The following is a 19506-nucleotide window of genomic DNA, read 5'->3' as shown; positions in this document are numbered from 1 at the left end:
CTGTGGCTACTGCAACCAGAAGTCCTTCCCCCTTACTGCTACGGCTGAAGCTGATCAGCCACTTCCAGAGACAGACACAGGCAAAAGCTGCAGATTCATTCCAGATCCATTCCAGCCGGGTTGCAACTCTCTACTCCTTCCTCACCATGATTCCCAGTTAGTTAGTTAGGTTAAAAAAACACATTACTGCATGGCTGTGTTAGCAACCAACAGAGTTGCTGTCTTTCTCAGAAGAGCAAGAGAAGTGAAAACCGCTCATTTATGTATGCTAATTCATCCACACATCTAGAGGTTAAAGAGTTCATAGTCAAGTGAAGATACTGGTTGTAAAAAGGGAGATCTAAAATAAAAAGCAATGAGGTGATTTAAAACAAGACAGGAAATTTCAAAAATCTAATGGTGAAGGTGAGATGTCTTGAAACCCCGAGTGTCCTTGAAGTGCGCATCGTTGAGGAACTGCTATCTAACACGTTATCTTTTTCTATAAAAGTGGGAAATGATTTCATTTTAGACCAATTCCTGGGAGAACGAAGGGCAGGAATAAAGGGGAACATTTCCCTGGGTATGTGACCTGCTTAAGAAATCCTTTGCTGAGATGGAATATCTATTACTTCTGAAGGTCCCGCCTGGGTCCCACCTAAGCTGTAAATCTTTCTCTAGGCTCACTTGGCCAGATTTATGACCATTACATTGATTTGTAACATTAATTCTGCCGTATCGTTTAATATTCTTTTTTGTTATACAACTGGGAGACGTTTGCATGGGAATCTGAATATAATCATAATAATCACTTACGTGCTGCCTTCGTGTCATTTGTGAGAAAATATACTCTTTGGTGCTTTTGTGGCCTTGGACTTTGGGAACATCATTTTCTAACTCTGACCCCATCTGCACTATGCATTTAAATCAGTACCAAAGCAATTTAAACAGTCATGGCTTACCCCCCCCCCCAAAAAAAAATCCTGGGAGCTGTAGTTCGTTAAGGGTGCTGAGAGTTGTTAGGAGACCCCTATTTCCCTTACAGAGCTACAGTTCCCTGGGAAGAGGGGATTGACTGTCAAACCACTCTGAGAACCAGGGCCGGCTCTAAGGCAAGGCTGGGTGGCGCAGGGCTGCCAGGGGGGGGGGGCGCCGCATGGCTGCGCCCGCAAGACAGCCGCGGTGGGAAACGGTGTGTGTGTGTGTGGGTGCCAAAGCAATCTTCGCACCACGGCGCCAGGATGCCCGATATGCTTGACAGCTCTGCTGAGAACTGTAGTTTTGTGAGAAGACTATGGGGAATCTCCTAATCATTCTCCGCACCCTAAAGCAGGGGTAGGCAACCTAAGGCCCGGGGGCCGGAAGTGGCCCAATCACCTTCTCAATCCGGCCCACGGACAGTCCTTGAATCAGCATGTTTTTACATGAGTAGAATGTGTCCTTTTTTTAAAAAAAGCATCTCTGGGTTATTTGTGGGGCTTGCCTGGTGTTTTTACACGAATAGAATGTTTTCTTTTATTTAAAATGCACCTCTGAGAAACAGCAACTTGGCCACGACTGGGAGACCACACATTTGCACTAAGCCATGCAAACTAAGGCAAAGTGTGTTCCTGTGGTGATGGAAACCACTGAATCTGCAATGAAGATGACTTCACCATGAACACGGAGAGGGTTGTCTTCTTTCCATAGTTTAGCGGTGGTGTGCTGATGGTGAAAAGGATAACCAGGCCATTCAGTAACACAATTCTTCATTACTAATAGGGCTGCAATCCTGTAGAAACGAGGTCTCTTTTCAAGCCAGAGACAACCAATCGTGGTGGTGGTGGTGAGCCTGTAGCCCTCCAGATGTTGTTAGACTCCAAACCCGTCAGTCTCAGTCACCATGACCAATGGTTAGGAATGTGAGTTGCACTGCCAAACATCGAGATGGCCCCATGGCAGCTGCCCCAGGATTAGGTGGTTGGAGGTGACCAGAGATACTTTCGAATTTAACAGACCTTTCTTAGAAAGCTTTTAAAACAAAGACAAGGGTAAATGAAAACATGTTTATGCTAGACCTAAAGGGATGTGGCTGGGGAAGGGCCAGTCTCCAGCAGCTCCAGTTAGAAAGGTTCAGATAGCAGGTCATGAGAAAGACCTCTGCCAAAGAGTTGCTGCCAGTCTAATAATAATAATAATAATAATAATAATAATAATAATAATAATAATAATAATTTATTATCTATACCCCGCCCATCTGACTGGGTTTCCCCAGCCACTCTTGGCAGCTCCCAACAGAATATTAAAAACACGATGAAACATTCAAACACTAAAAACTTTCCTAAACAGGGCTGCCTTCTAGTGGGCTAGATCTGGGGTAGGCAAAGGATGCCTGCCATCTGTTGCTACCCACAACTCCCATCATCCCTGAGGCTGAGGCTGATGGGATTTGGCGTTCAACAACATCTGGGTTGGAGGGCATTATGTTCATTACCCCCAGCCTAGATGGAGCAATGGTTTAACCTAGGATCAAGTCAGTTTCCTTTGCCCATTGATTGCATTTAAGCCACCAGACCCCGTTTATTGTGAAAGCTCCCTTCATTTTGATCACTGCACTCCTGACTACTCACTGATGATGTTTCGCACCTCCATGAAATCCCTGTGCTCCGTCTCTAGCAGAGGTTGGATCTTTTCACACATGTTGCACAAAGATTCGTAACTTTTCCTGCAAGGAAGGGAAGAAATAGTCACTGCACAGAACAGAATATAAGCCAGTGCCCTCTGGTGGACCCCTCCTCTGTTTGAATTTCCTACAGTGCCCAGATTGAAGTGATGTTGTGGGGGCTTTATGGGGATATTAAAAAGGCTGCCACTATCAGCCAGACCTGCAGCTAGAACTTCTGCCACTGCTTTGGTGAATTAAGTGCTGCCACTGGGTTTGCTTGTTCCTTCATCTGTTTTCCCAAGACCTACATCTTTGGCCTCCTGTGAGCAGAGGCAGCAGCAGGGGCAAAACAGGAGGCTGGATGAGTATCATAGGTGCATCCCTTCCCCCCAGTGCCTTAAAACTTTTTAAAGCAGACCCATTCCTCCCCTGTACAAAGGTCTGTCAAACTGAATGCAACACTCCTTAGGAAAGGAGTCAAGCTGGATGCTGTAGTTGAGATTGCTGCATTGCAGGCAGTTGTATCGCAGGGCCCCTTCCAACCTCCCCCCCCCCAATTCTACAATTCTATGATTCTAACTGAGCATGCTCTCTGATTTTATTGCTCACGTGATATTTTGGATTGATGTAAAGTTCTTTTGAGGACTGCCCTAAGCACATATGCATAGCTGCCAAGTCTCCCGCTGATAAATGCAGGATCAGCAGCGGTGTGGCACCGGAAGTCGCTTCTACGCATGTCTGGACATGCGTAGAAGCAACTTCTGGTGCCGGCGTCGCCCGATTTCCGGTGTCCGTACATGGGTAGCACAGCACCGGAAGTCGCTTCTATGCATGTCCGGACATGTGTAGAAGCAACTTCCAGTGCCGCTCTGCCTGATTTCCGGTGCCCAGGCATGGGTGGAGCGGCAACGGAAGTCACTTCTATGCATGTCCGGACATGCGTAGAAGCGACTTCCGGTGCCGTGCTACCCATGCCTGGGCACTGGAAATCGGGCAGTGCCAGGACCCAAAGTGGAGCCTCCCTGGCAGGTAGGAAATCCGTGGGATGTATGGGATTTTTTCCCAATCCGGGCTGCCAGCGGAAAACGGTTTAAAATACTGGGGGGGGGGGGTTCCATGAAAAACGGGAGACTTGGCAGCTGTGCTCATACGTGCAGCAGTGGCTGGTGCCCATTGGTTGGTGGGGCAGAAGGCAGGGAGACCAATGGTAAGTGGAGCCAGATCCAAGGACAGGCAGAGCCACACCCTGATTGGCTGTGGGTAAGAAGGCAGGCTGGTGGGCGTGGCTGAGGGAAGGGTGGAACAGTGCTCCATTTTCCCTAATGGACCAATCTGTGCTACATGTTTGTGTGTGTATGTGTGCATTTGTGTGTGGGTGTGGTTGTGGTGTGGGAGAACAGACCTGTTTCATGTGCTTACTGTCATCTAAGACAGGACTCTATACAAGAACTTTATAGTTTCCTTCCAGGGAGACAGCCACAGGAAGCTCCTGCCTCCACCCAGCCACAACTAAGTCTAGTGCCATCTAGTGACTAAACTGTATAATGACATTATCCACACACCGCCTCATGCTGTCAACTGTCAGTCTCTCATCACAGGAACTCCTCCAGGAGTAATAGCCTGTGAGAAACTTCCATGCTTCTGATCTCACAGAGGGATCCAAACCCTGCAACAACAACAAAAGGAGGGGTGAGGCCAAAAAAGGTGTGTCAGGTAGCTTACTCCATCTCCCTACCCCCCCCCCAAGGGTCTATAATCTGGGCCATAGCTGCCAAGTTATCCCTTTTTTAAAGGGATTTTTCCCTTATGCTGAATAGGCTTCCTCGCGAGAAAAGGGAAAACTTGGCAGCTATGATCTGGGCAAGAATTGAGAGGCTATGTAAGAGGCTGAATCCTGATAAGACAGAGGTGCTGTGGTTGAGGTAGTTCCTGTGTACAAAAATTAGGTGGATGACCTATCCTGGGAGGGGCTTGCATTCCCCCTGATGAAACAGTTTCATAGCCTGAGACTACAGCTGGATCCCCCTATTTCACTGGGATGAAATGTCAGAGAATTCCAACGCAAACAGAAACAGGAGAAAAATTGTCAATGTTCATTTATTTGTCCTATATTTGGAATATAAATCAACCCAGCCAATACATTGGGTATTCACTGTTGCTGCGTTCAGTCTGCAAATGATTACATCCTGCCCACTCTTTGCATTGTGTTTCCTTTGCACTGGCATGAATGAGTTGGAATAATAAAATAACAATGTAAATTATATGTCATGTAAATTGCAGCATAGCAGACGGTGAAAAAATAACATCGTTACTGGTGAAACGTGAACTGCAGTGGAATGGAAACAGTGATGCATGTGCTGAATAAAGGGTGGAATGGGAAATGATGCATTCTTGCATCCATACCCTCAACAGCTTAGCTGTGTGTTGATGCCAGCAGAGACTAACCAATAGAATACCTTCACCCAAAGCCAAATTAAAAGCGCTAGAGAATAATTAAACTTGAGTAAGCAATCAGTGGCAATCAAACTGCTTTTCCAGGTAGAAAAGCAACAAGTTCAGAGGTTGAGAATAAGCACTCTCCAAGTCCCAAAGACAGATGCTGTGGCTTAGATGAGAAGGGGAAAGGATGCAGATGTGGAATAACTTGGCAATTTCGATAAAATTACACGAGAGACAAATGGGATCTGCCAAGGTCATGGCATTGGCTAAATTTATCAAGGCAAAGACTAACATTTATGACAGACTGTGGAGCTCTTGAGGGGGGAGAGAGAACATTTTCACAGCTCTCTTCAGAAGTGCTAGGTTTCCCTGGGTTCATTTGGGCTTTTGTGGCTGTCTCCTTCCCTCCAATGAAGGTGGGAAAGCACTTCTCACCGACTGAAGAAACAACTTTAGAATATGTAGACTGCTTGAAAAACCCCTTGCGTGATGGTGAAACTAATTTGCCAAAGATGTAATAGGGAGATGCAAAATGTCCAGCCTTTTCATCAGATTAATTGGCAGATGGATTGGTTGGAGATTACACTGTTGGATCTCCCATCATTCCTGGCCATTGGCTTATGCTGGCTGGGCTTTATGGGAGCTGAAGTCCAACAACATCTTAGAAGGCCTCACTGTCTTTAATGTGAATTATTTCAAGACAATGTGTAGGAGGATTGGATTGCAAAGGTTTCGACCACACCTATGGTTCTCCAGATGCTGTTGGAATTCAGCCCCATGAGCCACAACCAGGGGGGCATGGGCAGAGATGACTGGAGCTGAAGGAGTTCAACAACCATATATATGTATGTGTGTGTGTGTGTGTGTGTGTGTGTGTGTGTGTGTGTGTGTATATATATATATATATATATATATATATATATATATATATTCTGTTTCATAATTTAAAACACTCATTTAAAAGTAAAGGGGCCCCTGACCATCAGGTCCAGTCGTGTCCAACTCTGGGGTTGCGGCGCTCATCTCGCTCTATAGGCCGAGGGAGCTGGTGTTTGTCCGCAGACAGCCTCCGGGTCATGTGGCCAGCATGACAAAGCTGCTTCTGGCGAACCAGAGCAGTGCATGGAAATACCGTTTACCTTCCCGCTGGAGCGGTCCCTATTTATCTTCTTGCAAATTGATGTGCTTTCAAACTGCTAGGTGGGCAGGAGCTGGGACCGAGCAACGGGAGCTCACCCCGTTGCAGGGATTCGAACCGCCGACCTTCTGATCAGCAAGCCCATCCTTAAAATATCAATGGCTTCCCTTCTTCTCTTTCCATGTTTCATTTTGCATATCATAAATCCCTGCATATTTTACAAAAACTAAACCAGGGGTCCCCAAACTACGGCCCGCAGGCCAGATGCAGCCCAATTGGCCTCCCAATCCGGCCCGCGACGACCCCCGCCGCCCGCTGCCGCCGCCCGCTCTCACGGCACACAGTGCGGCGGCGCACTTCTAGATCGAAAAAAGCGCCGAAAATCGTTTGTGTGCATGCGTATGGGCCTCTCCCGACCCAGAAGAGGTCATTTCTGGTGCACTTCCGGGTCGGGGGGAGGCCCATACGCATGCGCACAAACGATTTTCGGCGATTTTTCCGACCTGGAAGCGCGCCACCGCGCCAGTAAGTGTGTGTGCGTGCATGCGCACGGGTGCGCACTCCCCCGCCCTCCGGCCCGCAGCCGTGTAAGTCTGGGGACCCCTGAACTAAACCATTCAGTATTCCATTATAACATCCACCAAAACTTATTTACACTGTTGAATTTATCTTAATACTGCCAACCTTTTCAGGTGTACACAATTTCCCCCATGTATTCAATAAACATTTTCTAATCTTCTCTAAATGTATGTTCTTCTTGTTCTCTTATTCTGTATGTTAAGTCTGCAAGTTGCACATATTCTGTCAGCTTAAGTTGCCATTCTTCTTTAGTTGGGACCTCGCTCGTTTTCCATGTTTGGGCTAACAAAACACGGGCCACAGTATACATAAATAATCTTTTTTGACACCTGTGAATTTCTGTCTGGATTATCCCCACAAAAAGGGCTCTGGTTTATTTTTTTTTGGGGGGGGAATGTACTTCAAAACATTTTTTTCAATTCATTATGGATTATTTCCCAATACTCCTTTACCCTTTTACAAGTCCACCACATGTGAAAGAACCATTCATGGTTTACACAGCGTGCCTGTGGACAAGACTCATGCTGTTTAAAACATTTGTGGAGCATCTGTATGATGATTTCTCATATTTCGAAAGTTTAGACTATGGGTGCTAAAGATTATGTAGGCAAAACACTATCACCCATGAACAAGAGGGGAATCTCTACAGGCTTCAGGAAACCAAAGGTGTTTTTTTTGAAGTAGAAAGAAACATTACTGGGCCAGGGGGAACATAAGGGGAGGGGAACCCTTCCCCCCAAAACCCAAGTCTAATGGTGAATGAACATACTCAGTGGGCAAGAAATGTTGACTGACTGTTGGGATGGGGAAGAAAATGTGGTGGGGGGGAAATGGGAGGGAATGGCAGGAATCCAAAAAAGGAGCACTCCACACTGCAACATTTTGTTGCAGCTCCCACATGTTATTTAGTTGGTTTAAAATGTAGCTGTTCAATCCAAGTTTAATTGGTTGGCAGCTGTGCAACACGGATGATAATCATCCCCCAAGGTGGATTTCTCCAGTTCTCTCTAGGTTCTGCTGGAATGCCAGTGCATGGAAAATCCTTCTGACCCCAAACCTATCTGCCGGGCAAGACCGCTTCCATTGCCATGAAAAGAAACTCCCCTGGAGAAGAATCCTTTTCTGAAGCTGCCAGGGCTTCCGATTACCATGGCAACCTCACCTTGGCTCCGGAGATGTGCTAAATGAGCTAGCGGAAGGAAAGTCACAAATCTTTCACATGTATTAGATGCTCATAGACAGCTTAGTCCCACTCGGCCATTCAGGGATGTGGAAACAAGGCCATCATGTCCTTGCCCCAGTGATGCCTCTAAAAGGCTTATTTCCCCGCCTTATAGAAAAAAATCTGAAGCGATGAATCATGTAACAATACTCCCAGGAAACCACTCCACTCTCCCATGTCAGCTTCATTATATTTTTTTACCTTCGTTCTGAGTATTATTCTGTATGTTTGCAAAATAAATAAATAAACAAATGCAGGGCTGTAGCTCACTAAGGGGGTATTTGCATATGCTTTGGGAGTCTACTGAGCACAACTTGGTTGGTTGGTCCAAGTCTGGTTTAAAGATCAAGAACCTGAAGAAGAGAGGGTAGAATAGGCCTTGAGGTTGCCCATCAACGGTGAGTAACCGGAGAGCTGACTGAGCAGTCCGACAAGTAGAGATGGAGAAATCTGAGAGTTTCAGTTCTCTGTGTTCCACGTTTGCCCAGTCTTAAATGTTAAGAATAATTGTTTAATTGACATTGAAATGGGAAATAACTCTTGATGTGTTTGAATGTGTATTGCTGAAAGTTTAACACGGAAAATTCCACTGAGTCTAAGAAGAGCTCTCTTGGAACCTTACGGGTTACTAATAAACTGTTATGTATTTGCTCTACCTCCTCTCACATGGTGTTGAACTTTAGATCAGTGTTTCCCAACCTTGTGCCTCCAGATGTTTTGGGACTACAACTCCCATCATCCCTAGCTAGCAAGACCAGTGGTCAGGAATGATGGGAATTGTAGTCCGAAAACAGCTGGAGGCACAAGGTTGGGAAACACTGCTTTAGATCATGTGAGACGGTTCTTCAGTTGCAAATTGTCATTTTGAAGAGTGTTTCTTTCTCTGAAAGCCACTGAAGACAAAGCTGTGCTCAGGCCCGGCTCTAGGTATAGTCCCGGTGGCGCGGGGCACCAGGGTGCAGGGCCGGCAGGGGGGGCGCTGCGCGGCAAAGCCGTGCGGAAGCCATGCTGCGCGCTGCAAGGGCGGGGGTGCCGAAGCGATCTCCACGCCTCAGTGCCAGGGCGCCCGACCTGCTTGAGACGGCCCTGGGTGTGCTAATGAAGTCTCTCCTGAAGAAAAACAGCTCCAGGCTAATGGAGGCTGTGCGGAGAGACAGACCTTTGATTTTAGGTCTGTTTGGAGTTATTTCATATTTGTAAGAAAATGAACCTGTGCTGGATATGCACATGATATTATACCACTATTTGGATGTATCATTGTTTGTTTTTGTATTATTATTATTATTGTTATTGTTATTGTTATTGTTATTGTTATTATCATCACCATCAAAATTCATTAATTAATTAATACCCCACCCATCTTGAGTGATACACAAGTGGCCACTCTAGATTTTGTCCCCTTGGGTCTCTTCCAGAACCCTCCCCTGAATTGAATTAATTTTATTCCTTTCTCTCTATGATTAAAAACTTTTGGTGATGTTTGGCTGGATGCAGTGGGGAGTGTGACATTTTTTAACCCTACCTTTCCTTCAAGAAACTCAACGCTGTGTACATAGTTCCTCCCTTTATCCTCCTAACAGCCCTGTGAGGTAGGTTTGGCTGAGAAAATGTGATGGGCCCAAGGTCACCCAATGAGAGCTTCATTGCTGAGTGGGGATTTCAACCCAGACCTTCGCAGCTGTAACCGATGCTAACCGATGCCCCATATTGGCCTGGAGTAAAAACAGCAGCTTCCAAGAGAAAGGACATGCCATCGGCATTGCGAGGTAACATTTAAAGGGTAGATCTAATATTGCATGTAAAAAATTGGAAAATGATAGCAACAAGCATGAGAATGGAAACTGCCTCATCACCTCCAATCTGTATCCATTCTGCATACAAAACTGCCTTCTTGTATCTTTATTTATTTAGAAGATTTACAAACTACTTACTTGATTAAAAAAAAAGCTCTCCAAGTGGTGTGCAAATAAAATGAGAAATGAAACACAACTAAGCACACAGTGCAATTAAAAAACACTGTATATATATACACACATTACAAGCAAAGGTTCCCAGCTACCACTCACCCTTTCCAGGATTTTAGCTGAAATGAACTCTCTTGACTTGAGTAACTGGCCGCTCTCATCAAAATAACTTTGCCATTCTGAACTGTCAATGGGCAACTTCTTGATACCCTGGAAAACAAAGTCAAGGGATTGCCGTTCACCAGGATGCAATGTAAAAGGACTTCAGGATATCCCACCCCATGGTGTGGATACCAAACAGGTAGGGATGCGGATATTGGGAGAAGGTGTGTACAGCCACATTCTTTCTTTTTTAAAAAATAACATTTTATTGAGTTTTCCAATTTAATAACCCAATAAAAACCACATTATAACATTCCAAATTACAATACAATAAAAAAGAGACAAAGCCAAATATATTGCCAAATTATATATATTTAGGTGACTTCCCATGCTCTGAATTTCGTGGAATGCTAATCATCTAATGTCACATTGCATTTCTTTATTAGTAAAGGTACAAGGTAAAGGGACCCCTGGCCATTAGGTCCAGTCGTGACCGACTCTGGGGTTGTGCGCTCATCTCGCATTATTGACCGAGGGAGCCGGCGTATAGCTTCCAAGTCATGTGGCCAGCATGACAAAGCCGCTTCTGGCAAAACAGAGCAGCACATGGAAACGCCGTTTACCTTCCCGCTGTAGTGGTTCCTATTTATCTACTTGCATTTTGACGTGCTTTCGAACTGCTAGGTTGGCAGGAGCTGGGACCAAGCAACGGGAGCTCACCCCGTCACAGGGATTCGAACCGCCGACCTTCTGATCGGCAAGCCCTAGGCTCAGTGGTTTAACCACAGCGCCACCTGGGTCCCTTCTTTATTAGTATTAATTAGTCAATAAACTATTCCGATGTTAATCCTTCACTTGGTTTTCATTTATGTTTGTAACCACTGGTCTGTTCAAACTTTCGTCTTCATAGTTCTGGTGAAATATTTCCCCCTGATATTGTCCACTTCCAGCAATTCCATTTTTGGTTTCTGCCAGCAGAAACCATAATACTCCAGATCCCTGACAAAAAGAAACCATTAGCTCCGGGCAGCCGTCCAGAATACCCCTCCACAGTCTTGCACCATCTCCCAACACACTGGTATTTCTGCAAGAACAAAATAAACTCCAATCCAATTTTTTTTGCCTTCCTTCCACCGAGGAAACAGCAGCAGTGGTTCTTTCCAAACCCACTTGCGTGTTTCAAATCATTGCCTTTCGAGGGAGGTTTACTCAGTAAAACTGCAAATACTGTATATATACAGTATATCAAAAGATAATAAAAAAAGGCTCACCTCCCCCTTATAGTGCTATGATGCCACTTTAAAAAGTCACGGCTTCTAACAAAAAATTCCGAGACCTGCAGTTTAAGCTTGCTGAGAGTCTTCTCACAGAGCTACAGTTCCCAGAGTGGGTGAGCAATGCCAGAGGTAGCTCTGTGTGGGGAATAGGGGTCATTGTGGGAAATTAAAATGGCAGCTTCCCATTGTTCCTAGCATTTCAATTTCTCACAGTGCCTTGGAGCAATGCTACATTGCGGACACTGCAGAATTAAAATGGCATTTCACCACCCAGGGTTAATTCATGGTCCCACATGTAGCCAATCATGGCCGTGGACCCCAGCAACTGCTTGAGGGTGTTGCTGGGAGGTGCTGGCACTGAAGACAGCAAATTATATGCCATGGAAAGAAGGGTTTGGACAAAAATTCTTAGTATGAGAAGACGGATGTTACGAGAGTGTGAAGCATCAGAAGGTCTGCTGCATGGGTGGCCATGTGTCCTACTTAACAGAGGACGGTTATCTGTGTGAAAGAGTTCTCTATTTGTTTTGCAGGTGTTGTATTGCATTTTTTAAAAAAATTATTGATTCAGTGCATCAAAACACAAATATAAATAAATAAATAAATAAATAAATAAATAAATGATAAATTAATGGTTTCTAACAGACTGAGATAAACACAATTAAAAGACATTACCTGGTATTTATATCCCTTTCAGAAGGAATCTGTTAAATTAACAAATTTATGCCCATTTGTTTTTAGCGTTTGCTTTTATCAGTTTTTTTAAAAATGAATATTTGAATTGTTCTTTGTAAACTGCTTAGAAGTTTTCTGTTGAGTATGTGGCATATGGCTTCTGTTAAATTAAAAACGTATCAAATTAGGGTAGGTGAAAAACAGGTTTAAAATCTACAGTGCTGTAAAACCTGACAGGGGACTTATTGTACTTCTTCAGCTATAACTTGTGTAGATGCATATAAAAATCACAAAAAAACAAATTGTATGCCAATTTGTGTCCACTTTTTGTGGGAATTCATATATGGCCACACAAACCATTCTTGCCTTGAGCATTGCTTTAAATCCTTCCACAGGGTGATCCTCACCATTCATTGACCGATCTATTGGTATTGCAAAAGCTTTCAGTGTTCCAAATGGGCCATGTCATTTTCTACAGTGTACTGCAAAACTGTCAAAGAAAAAGTTTGCTGTGGAGTCATATTATAGCCTCAAATATATTTTATTCCCCATGTTGTTTAATCTTTGTTGTTGTTGTTGTTGTTGTTGTTGTTTAGTCGTTTAGTCGTGTCCGACTCTTCGTGACCCCATGGACCATAGCACGCCAGGCACTCCTGTCTTCCACTGCCTCCCGTAGTTTGGTCAAACTCATGTTCGTAGCTTCGAGAACACTGTCCAACCATCTTGTCCTCTGTCGTCCCCTTCTCCTAGTGCCCTCAATCTTTCCCAACATCAGGGTCTTTCCCAAGGATTCTTCTCTTCTCATGAGGTGGCCAAAGTATTGGAGCCTCAGCTTCACGATCTGTCCTTCCAGGGAGCACTCAGGGCTGATTTCCTTAAGAATGGATAGGTTTGATCTTCTAGCAGTCCATGGGACTCTCAAGAGTCTCCTCCAGCACCATAATTCAAAAGCATCAATTCTTCGGCGATCAGCCTTCTTTATGGTCCAGCTCTCACTTCCATACATCACTACTGGGAAAACCATAGCTTTAACTATACGGACCTTTGTCGGCAAGGTGATGTCTCTGCTTTTTAAGATGCTGTCTAGGTTTGTCATTGCTTTTCTCCCAAGAAGCAGGCGTCTTTTAATTTCGTGACTGCTGTCACCATCTGCAGTGATCAAGGAGCCCAAGAAAGTAAAATCTCTCACTGCCTCCATTTCTTCCCCTTCTATTTGCCAGGAGGTGATGGGACCAGTGGCCATGATCTTGGTTTTTTTGATGTTGAGCTTCAGACCATATTTTGCGCTCTCCTCTTTCACCCTCATTAAAAGGTTCTTTAATTCCTCCTCACTTTCTGCCATCAAGGTTGTGTCATCTGCATATCTGAGGTTGTTGATATTTCTTCCGGCAATCTTAATTCCTGCTTGGGATTCATCTAGTCCAGCCTTTCGCATGACAAATTCTGCATATAGGTTAAATAAGCAGGGAGACAATATACAACCTTGTCGTACTCCTTTCCCAATTTTGAACCAATCAGTTGTTCCATATCCAGTTCTAACTGTAGCTTCTTGTCCCACATAGAGATTTCTCAGGAGACAGATGAGGTGATCAGGCACTCCCATTTCTTTAAGAACTTGCCATAGTTTGCTGTGGTCGACACAGTCAAAGGCTTTTGCATAGTCAATGAAGCAGAAGTAGACGTTTTTCTGGAACTCTCTAGCTTTCTCCATAATCCAGCGCATGTTTGCTATTTGGTCTCTGGTTCCTCTGCCCTTTCGAAATCCAGCTTGCACTTCTGGGAGTTCTCGGTCCACATACTGCCTAAGCCTGCCTTGTAGAATTTTAAGCATAACCTTGCTAGCGTGTGAAATGAGGGCAATTGTGCGGTAGTTGGAGCATTCTTTGGCACTGCCCTTCTTTGGAATTGGGATGTAGACTGAACTTCTCCAATCCTCTGGCCATTGCTGAGTTTTCCAAACTTGCTGGCATATTGGGTGTAGCACCTTAACAGCATCATCTTTTAAAATTTTAAATAGTTCAGCTGGAATATCATCACTTCCACTGGCCTTGTTATTAGCAGTGCTTTCTAAGGCCCATTTGACTTCACTCTCCAAGATGTCTGGCTCAAGGTCAGCAACCACACTACCTGGGGTGTACGAGACCTCCATATCTTTCTGGTATAATTCCTCTGTGTATTCTTGCCACCTCTTCTTGATGTCTTCTGCTTCTGTTAGGTCCTTACCACTTTTGTCCTTGATTATGGTAATCTTTGTACGAAATGTTCCTTTCATATCTCCAATTTTCTTGAACAGATCTCTGGTTTTCCCCATTCTATTGTTTTCCTCTATTTCTTTGCATTGCTCATTTAAGAAGACCCTCTTGTCTCTCCTTGCTGTTTTTTGGAAATCTGCATTCAGTTTCCTGTATCTTTCCCTATCTCCCTTGCATTTTGCTTGCCTCCTCTCCTCCACTATTTGTAAGGCCTCGTTGGACAGCCATTTTGCTTTCTTGCATTTCCTTTTCCTTGGGATGGTTTTCGTTGCTGCCTCCTGTATAATGTTACGAGCCTCCATCCATAGTTCTTCAGGCACTCTGTCCACCAAATCTAAATCCTTAAACCTGTTCCTCACTTCCACTGTGTATTCATAAGGGATTTGATTCAGATTGTATCTTACTGGCCCAGTGGTTTTTCCTACTTTCTTCAGTTTAAGCTGGAATTTTGCTATAAGAAGCTGATGATCTGAGTTACAGTCAGCTCCAGGTCTTGTTTTTGCTGACTGTATAGAGCTTCTCCATCTTTGGCTGCAGAGAATATAATCAATCTGATTTCGATGCTGCCCATTTGGTGATATCCATGTGTAGAGTCGTCTCTTGTGTTGTTGGAAGAGAGTATTTGTGATGACCAGCTTGTTCTCTTGACAGAACTCTATTAGCCTTTGCCCTGCTTCATTTTGAACTCCAAGGCCAAACTTGCCAGTTGTTCCTTTTATCTCTTGATTCCCTACTTTAGCATTCCAATCCCCTGTAATGAGAAGAACATCCTTCTTTGGTGTCATTTCTAGAAGGTGTTGTAGGTCTTCATAGAATTGGTCAATTTCACTTTCTTCAGCACCGGTAGTTGGTGCATAAACTTGGATTACTGTGATGTTAAAAGGTCTGCCTTGGATTCGTATCGAGATCATTCTGTCATTTTTGAGATTGCATCCCATCACAGCTTTTGCCACTCTTTTGTTGACTATGAGGGCCACTCCATTTCTTCTACAGGATTCTTGCCCACAGTAGTAGATATGATAGTCACCCGAACTGAATTCACCCATTCCCTTCCATTTTAGTTCACTGATGCCCAGGATGTCGATATTTATTCTTGTCATCTCATTTTTGACCACATCCAGCTTACCTCTATTCATGGTTCTTACATTCCAGGTTCCTATGCAATATTTTTCTTTACAGCATCGGACTTTCCTTTCGCTTCCAGGCATATCCGCAACTGAGCGTCCTTTCGGCTTTGGCCCAGCCGCTTCATCAGCTCTGAATCTACTTGTACTTGTCCTCCGCTCTTCCTCAGTAGCATGTTGGACGCCTTCCGACCTGAGGGGCTCATCTTCCAGCGTCATAACTTTTATATGCCTGTTGTCTTTGTCCATGGAGTTTTCTTGGCAGGGATACTGGAGTGGCTTGCCAGTTCCTTCTCCAGGTGGATCACGTTTAGTCAAAACTCTCCACTATGACCTGTCCATCTTGGGTGGCCCTGCATGGCATAGCTCATAGCTTCTCTGAGTTATTCAAGCCCCTTCGCCACGACAAGGCATTGATCCATGAAGGGGCTTGTTTAATCTATGGCTTGTTAAATGTGGAGTGGAGGGCTTGTTGTTGTTGTTGTTGTTGTTGTTGTTGTTGTTGTTATCGGTATTATTATTTTATGTTGCATTATGTTTTTATTATGCCATGTAAATTATTATCTTAATTTTGTACACTCCGCTGGGATGTTTGGATAAAGGGTGGTATATCAAACAAACAAACAAACAAAATGTTTATATGACTGCTCTGAGGTTTTATTACAATCAAGTAGTATATAAACATTGTGTGCATATATATCTCTTCTCACTTCCTTCTCAAATGGTACATTTTCCAATTGGGAAACCTGAGCTGGGATATTTGTACATAGGTTTAGTTACAAAGGAGCTTCAAAACTGAATGTGTAATTAGTTACAAACAACCTGATGAGAGGAACTGAGGAAATAAAATCAATGCCATCAGGTAGAGGGGGCCATTTAAGTAAATCTCATCAGAATCACAGAAGGTCCGTGGCCTATGGAATTGAAAAAGAAATTATGGGTTTTTCGAGGCACATGAATCTCTTCGGGTCGAAAAATCATTGACGGGGAAATTGAGAGCTGGCCAAAGTCTGCTAGGAGAGAATGCTACATTTATACCTACTGATAACTTGATAGCCTTGGGTATTTGCAAGGCTTCCCATGATGACAATGCAAATCCAACAGGTGAGCACCCAAAAAGAATGGTTCCCCCCCCCCCCAATGCCAAACAGGAAGGCCTTGCTGGCACCATCACCATTACATATACTTGCACTGAGCTGGACTGCTGGTTCATTCGGCTTACTATGGTTTACATCATGGGTAGACAACATCTTGCTGGGCATGTCTGACCAATGGTCAGGGAAGTTTCTCTTGATGTTTACCCAAAATATGCTTCCCTGCCATTCCCACCCCTTGGTTCCATCTGCAGCACGACAGAACACAGCTTGATCCATCTTTTTGCATGACACCCCTTCAGATATTTGAAGACAGTTATCATGCCTTATCATGATTTCCCCTTCACCAGCTCTTCCAATTGGTCCTCATTATGCTAATGGAGGGGAACTCACCAGTAGAGTTGAGATAGAAGCACTGAGTCCTACAATATTTTCTTCAGAGGACGTTGGGCCTTCAACCTTTTCTGCAGAAATCCCTTTCTGCATTGTCCCACAAAAATAGTCTTATATCGCTCCAAACCAAACAGATCTGAATTCCCTTTACACTTCTTAGAGAAGCCAAAGTCTCCCTTGATCTTCTCCTTTGTCTTTCCATCAAACAAATGAAGACTCATGGAGATGAAGTCAACTGTTTTCCGCTGCAGAACTGAAAATGGTTACCATAGTAGCATGAGGTCACAGAGGCATGAGGTCACTGGATGAAGAAAGGATTTTCAGAATGGATGTTCTCTCAAGGGGCAAGGGCATTTGGAGATGCTTAGTGTGAGAGATGTTTCTATATTTCTAGAATGGGGTTGGGAAACCTGTGGCCTCCTGATATTGCTTGACTTCAGCTCTCACCATCCCTGGACACAAACTATGTTGGCTGGGGCTGATGGGAAATGGAGTCCAATAACACCTGGAGGGCCACAGGTTATCCATCTTTGCTCTAGAAAATGGGCAGAACTGGCTTACTGGTGGGATGAGGTGGGTCATTGTCCTTAAGACAAACTAGCTGATGTAACATCAACCCTACCGTCTTCACCAGGGGCAAAGCCTTCTCCAGTGTGGTGTAGTGATTAAGAGCGGTAGACTCGTAATCTGGGGAACCGGGTTCGTGTCTCCGCTCCTCCACATGCAGCTGCTGGGTGACCTTGGGCTAGTCACACTTCTCTGAAGTCTCTCAGCCCCACCCACCTCACAGGGTGTCTGTTGTGGGGGAGGAGGGGAAAGGAGATTGTTAGCCGCTTTGAGACTCCTTCGGGTAGTGATAAAGCGGGATATCAAATCCAAACTCCTCCTCCTCCTCCTCCTCCTCCTCCTCCTCCTCCTCCTCCTCCTCCTCCTCTTCTTCTTCTTCTTCTTCTTCATCTTCATCTTCTTCTTGGCTTGCTTTACCTGGTTGGTGGTGACTGATGCTCTTTCACATGCAGAGAGTATGTATCTTGGGCATTTAGAGTTGTACAAGTGGGCCCTGTAACAAAATGTTAGAAGGTTCCTGTCCCAAACACACACACAGCATTCCCCCCAAACACACACACAGCACGGCAGCCAAGAATGCTCAGTCTTCGTGAATCTGCTTTCTTTTATTTTAATGGAGTGCCCTTTAGGTTTTCTCTCCTAAATTGTTTCCATACTTCTGCAAACATTGAGGTTCCACACCCTACAATCACACAGCCTTTTGTCAATTTTGCCCACAATCCTCTTGCCACTTTCCACCTGAGTATATTATAGAATCCTGTCTTTGCTCTGAGATCCTTGCTGCTGGATCCTTGAGAGTCTCCTGGATGTAGATATCAATAGATATTCCAGCAGATATGCACGTGTGAGAGACAGTATGCCGCTAAATATCAGTTGCTGAGAATAGCAGCCAACTGCACTCAGGTTCTGATCACATGCCTCCCACAAGCATCTGGTGGCCACTAGATGGGCCATTGGCTTAATCCAGCAGAGTCATCTTATGTCCTTATGGATCATAGAATAGTCTATAGCACGGGTGTCAAACACAAGGCCCAGGGGCCAAATCCGGCCCGCCAGACCTCGTCATGTGGCTGCCGAGCGCCCCAGCCAGCGGGACCCAGCAGCGGGACCTTGCTGCTGAAGCGTCGCGCCGACAAAGTGCCGACAAACAGCTGGGGCCGGGGTGTGTGTGTGTAGAAAGGCGGCCGGAGCAGCGCCGCACGGAGAGTCCCGAGCCTCTGCGACGCAGAAGTGCTCTGTAGCACTTTGAATCCTCCTCCTCCTCCTGCCACGGCTCGGCGCCTGGAAACGGCTGCTGCTGCTGAAGCACAGACAAAGCACCCAGCAGCACCCCGTGGAGGAGGAGGAGGATTCAAAGTGCTACAGAGCACTGCTGCGTCCCAGAGGCTCGGGACTCTCCGCACAGCGTTGCTGGGCGCCGACCCAGCAAGCCGCCTCCTCCTCCTCCTCTTGCCTCACCTCCTCCTCCTCCTGCCGTGGCTCAACCTCATGAACGTGAGCTCAGCAGCAGCTCAGCCTCACGAACGTGCAACTCTGAGGCTTTACGCACTTCTCCTAAAACGGACACCCGCTGCCTCACGCTGCACAGGAAATGCTTTTTGCCCCTGGGTCCCTTCGCGCTCTTTTCTGGCGCTGAATCAAGGCGGCGGCCCCCCCTTCCCTTTCTTTCTTCCTCTCTCTCGTTCTTATTCTTTCTTTCCCTCTCCTTCCTTCCTTCTTTATCTCTGTCTTCTCTCCCTCTTTCTTTTTCTTTCCTTCTTTATTCCTTCTTTCCTACTCTTCTTTCTCTCACCTCCTTCCTTCCTCTCTCCCTCCTGCTCCCTCTTTTCTTTCTTTCTTTCTTTCTTTCTTTCTTTCTTTCTTTCTTTCTTTCTTTCTACCTTCCTTTCTTCCTTCTGTCCTTCCCATCTTTCTTCCATTCCCTCATTTTTATTCTTCCTTTCCCTCTACTTCCTTCCTTCTCTCTCCCTCTTTCTTTTTCTTTCCTTCTTTATTCCCTTCCTTATTTCCTACTCTTCTTTCTCTCCCCTCTTTCCTTCCTTCCTTTCTCCCTTCCA

General features: G+C 45.1%; 1 protein-coding gene across 1 annotated transcript in view; it reads right to left on the bottom strand.

Moving 5' to 3' along the window:
- The window catches only part of TBC1D21 (TBC1 domain family member 21), a 34336-nt gene extending 17361 nt beyond the window's left edge, over nt 1–16975 (bottom strand). The window contains exons 1-4 of the mRNA XM_035130485.2: nt 16883–16975; nt 10068–10175; nt 4186–4289; nt 2589–2683 (exon numbers count right to left, since the gene is read on the bottom strand). Coding sequence (XP_034986376.2) covers nt 2589–2683; nt 4186–4289; nt 10068–10175; nt 16883–16975 — 400 coding nt within the window. The remainder of the gene's footprint in view (nt 1–2588; nt 2684–4185; nt 4290–10067; nt 10176–16882) is intronic.
- Between the last annotated feature and the right edge of the window lie 2531 nt (nt 16976–19506).

The sequence above is a fragment of the Zootoca vivipara genome, chromosome 13 (genome assembly GCF_965207765.1).
Source record: "Zootoca vivipara chromosome 13, rZooViv2.hap1.1, whole genome shotgun sequence".
Classification (NCBI taxonomy): Eukaryota; Metazoa; Chordata; class Lepidosauria; order Squamata; family Lacertidae; genus Zootoca; species Zootoca vivipara.
This window is presented reverse-complemented; position numbering and strand designations above follow the sequence as displayed.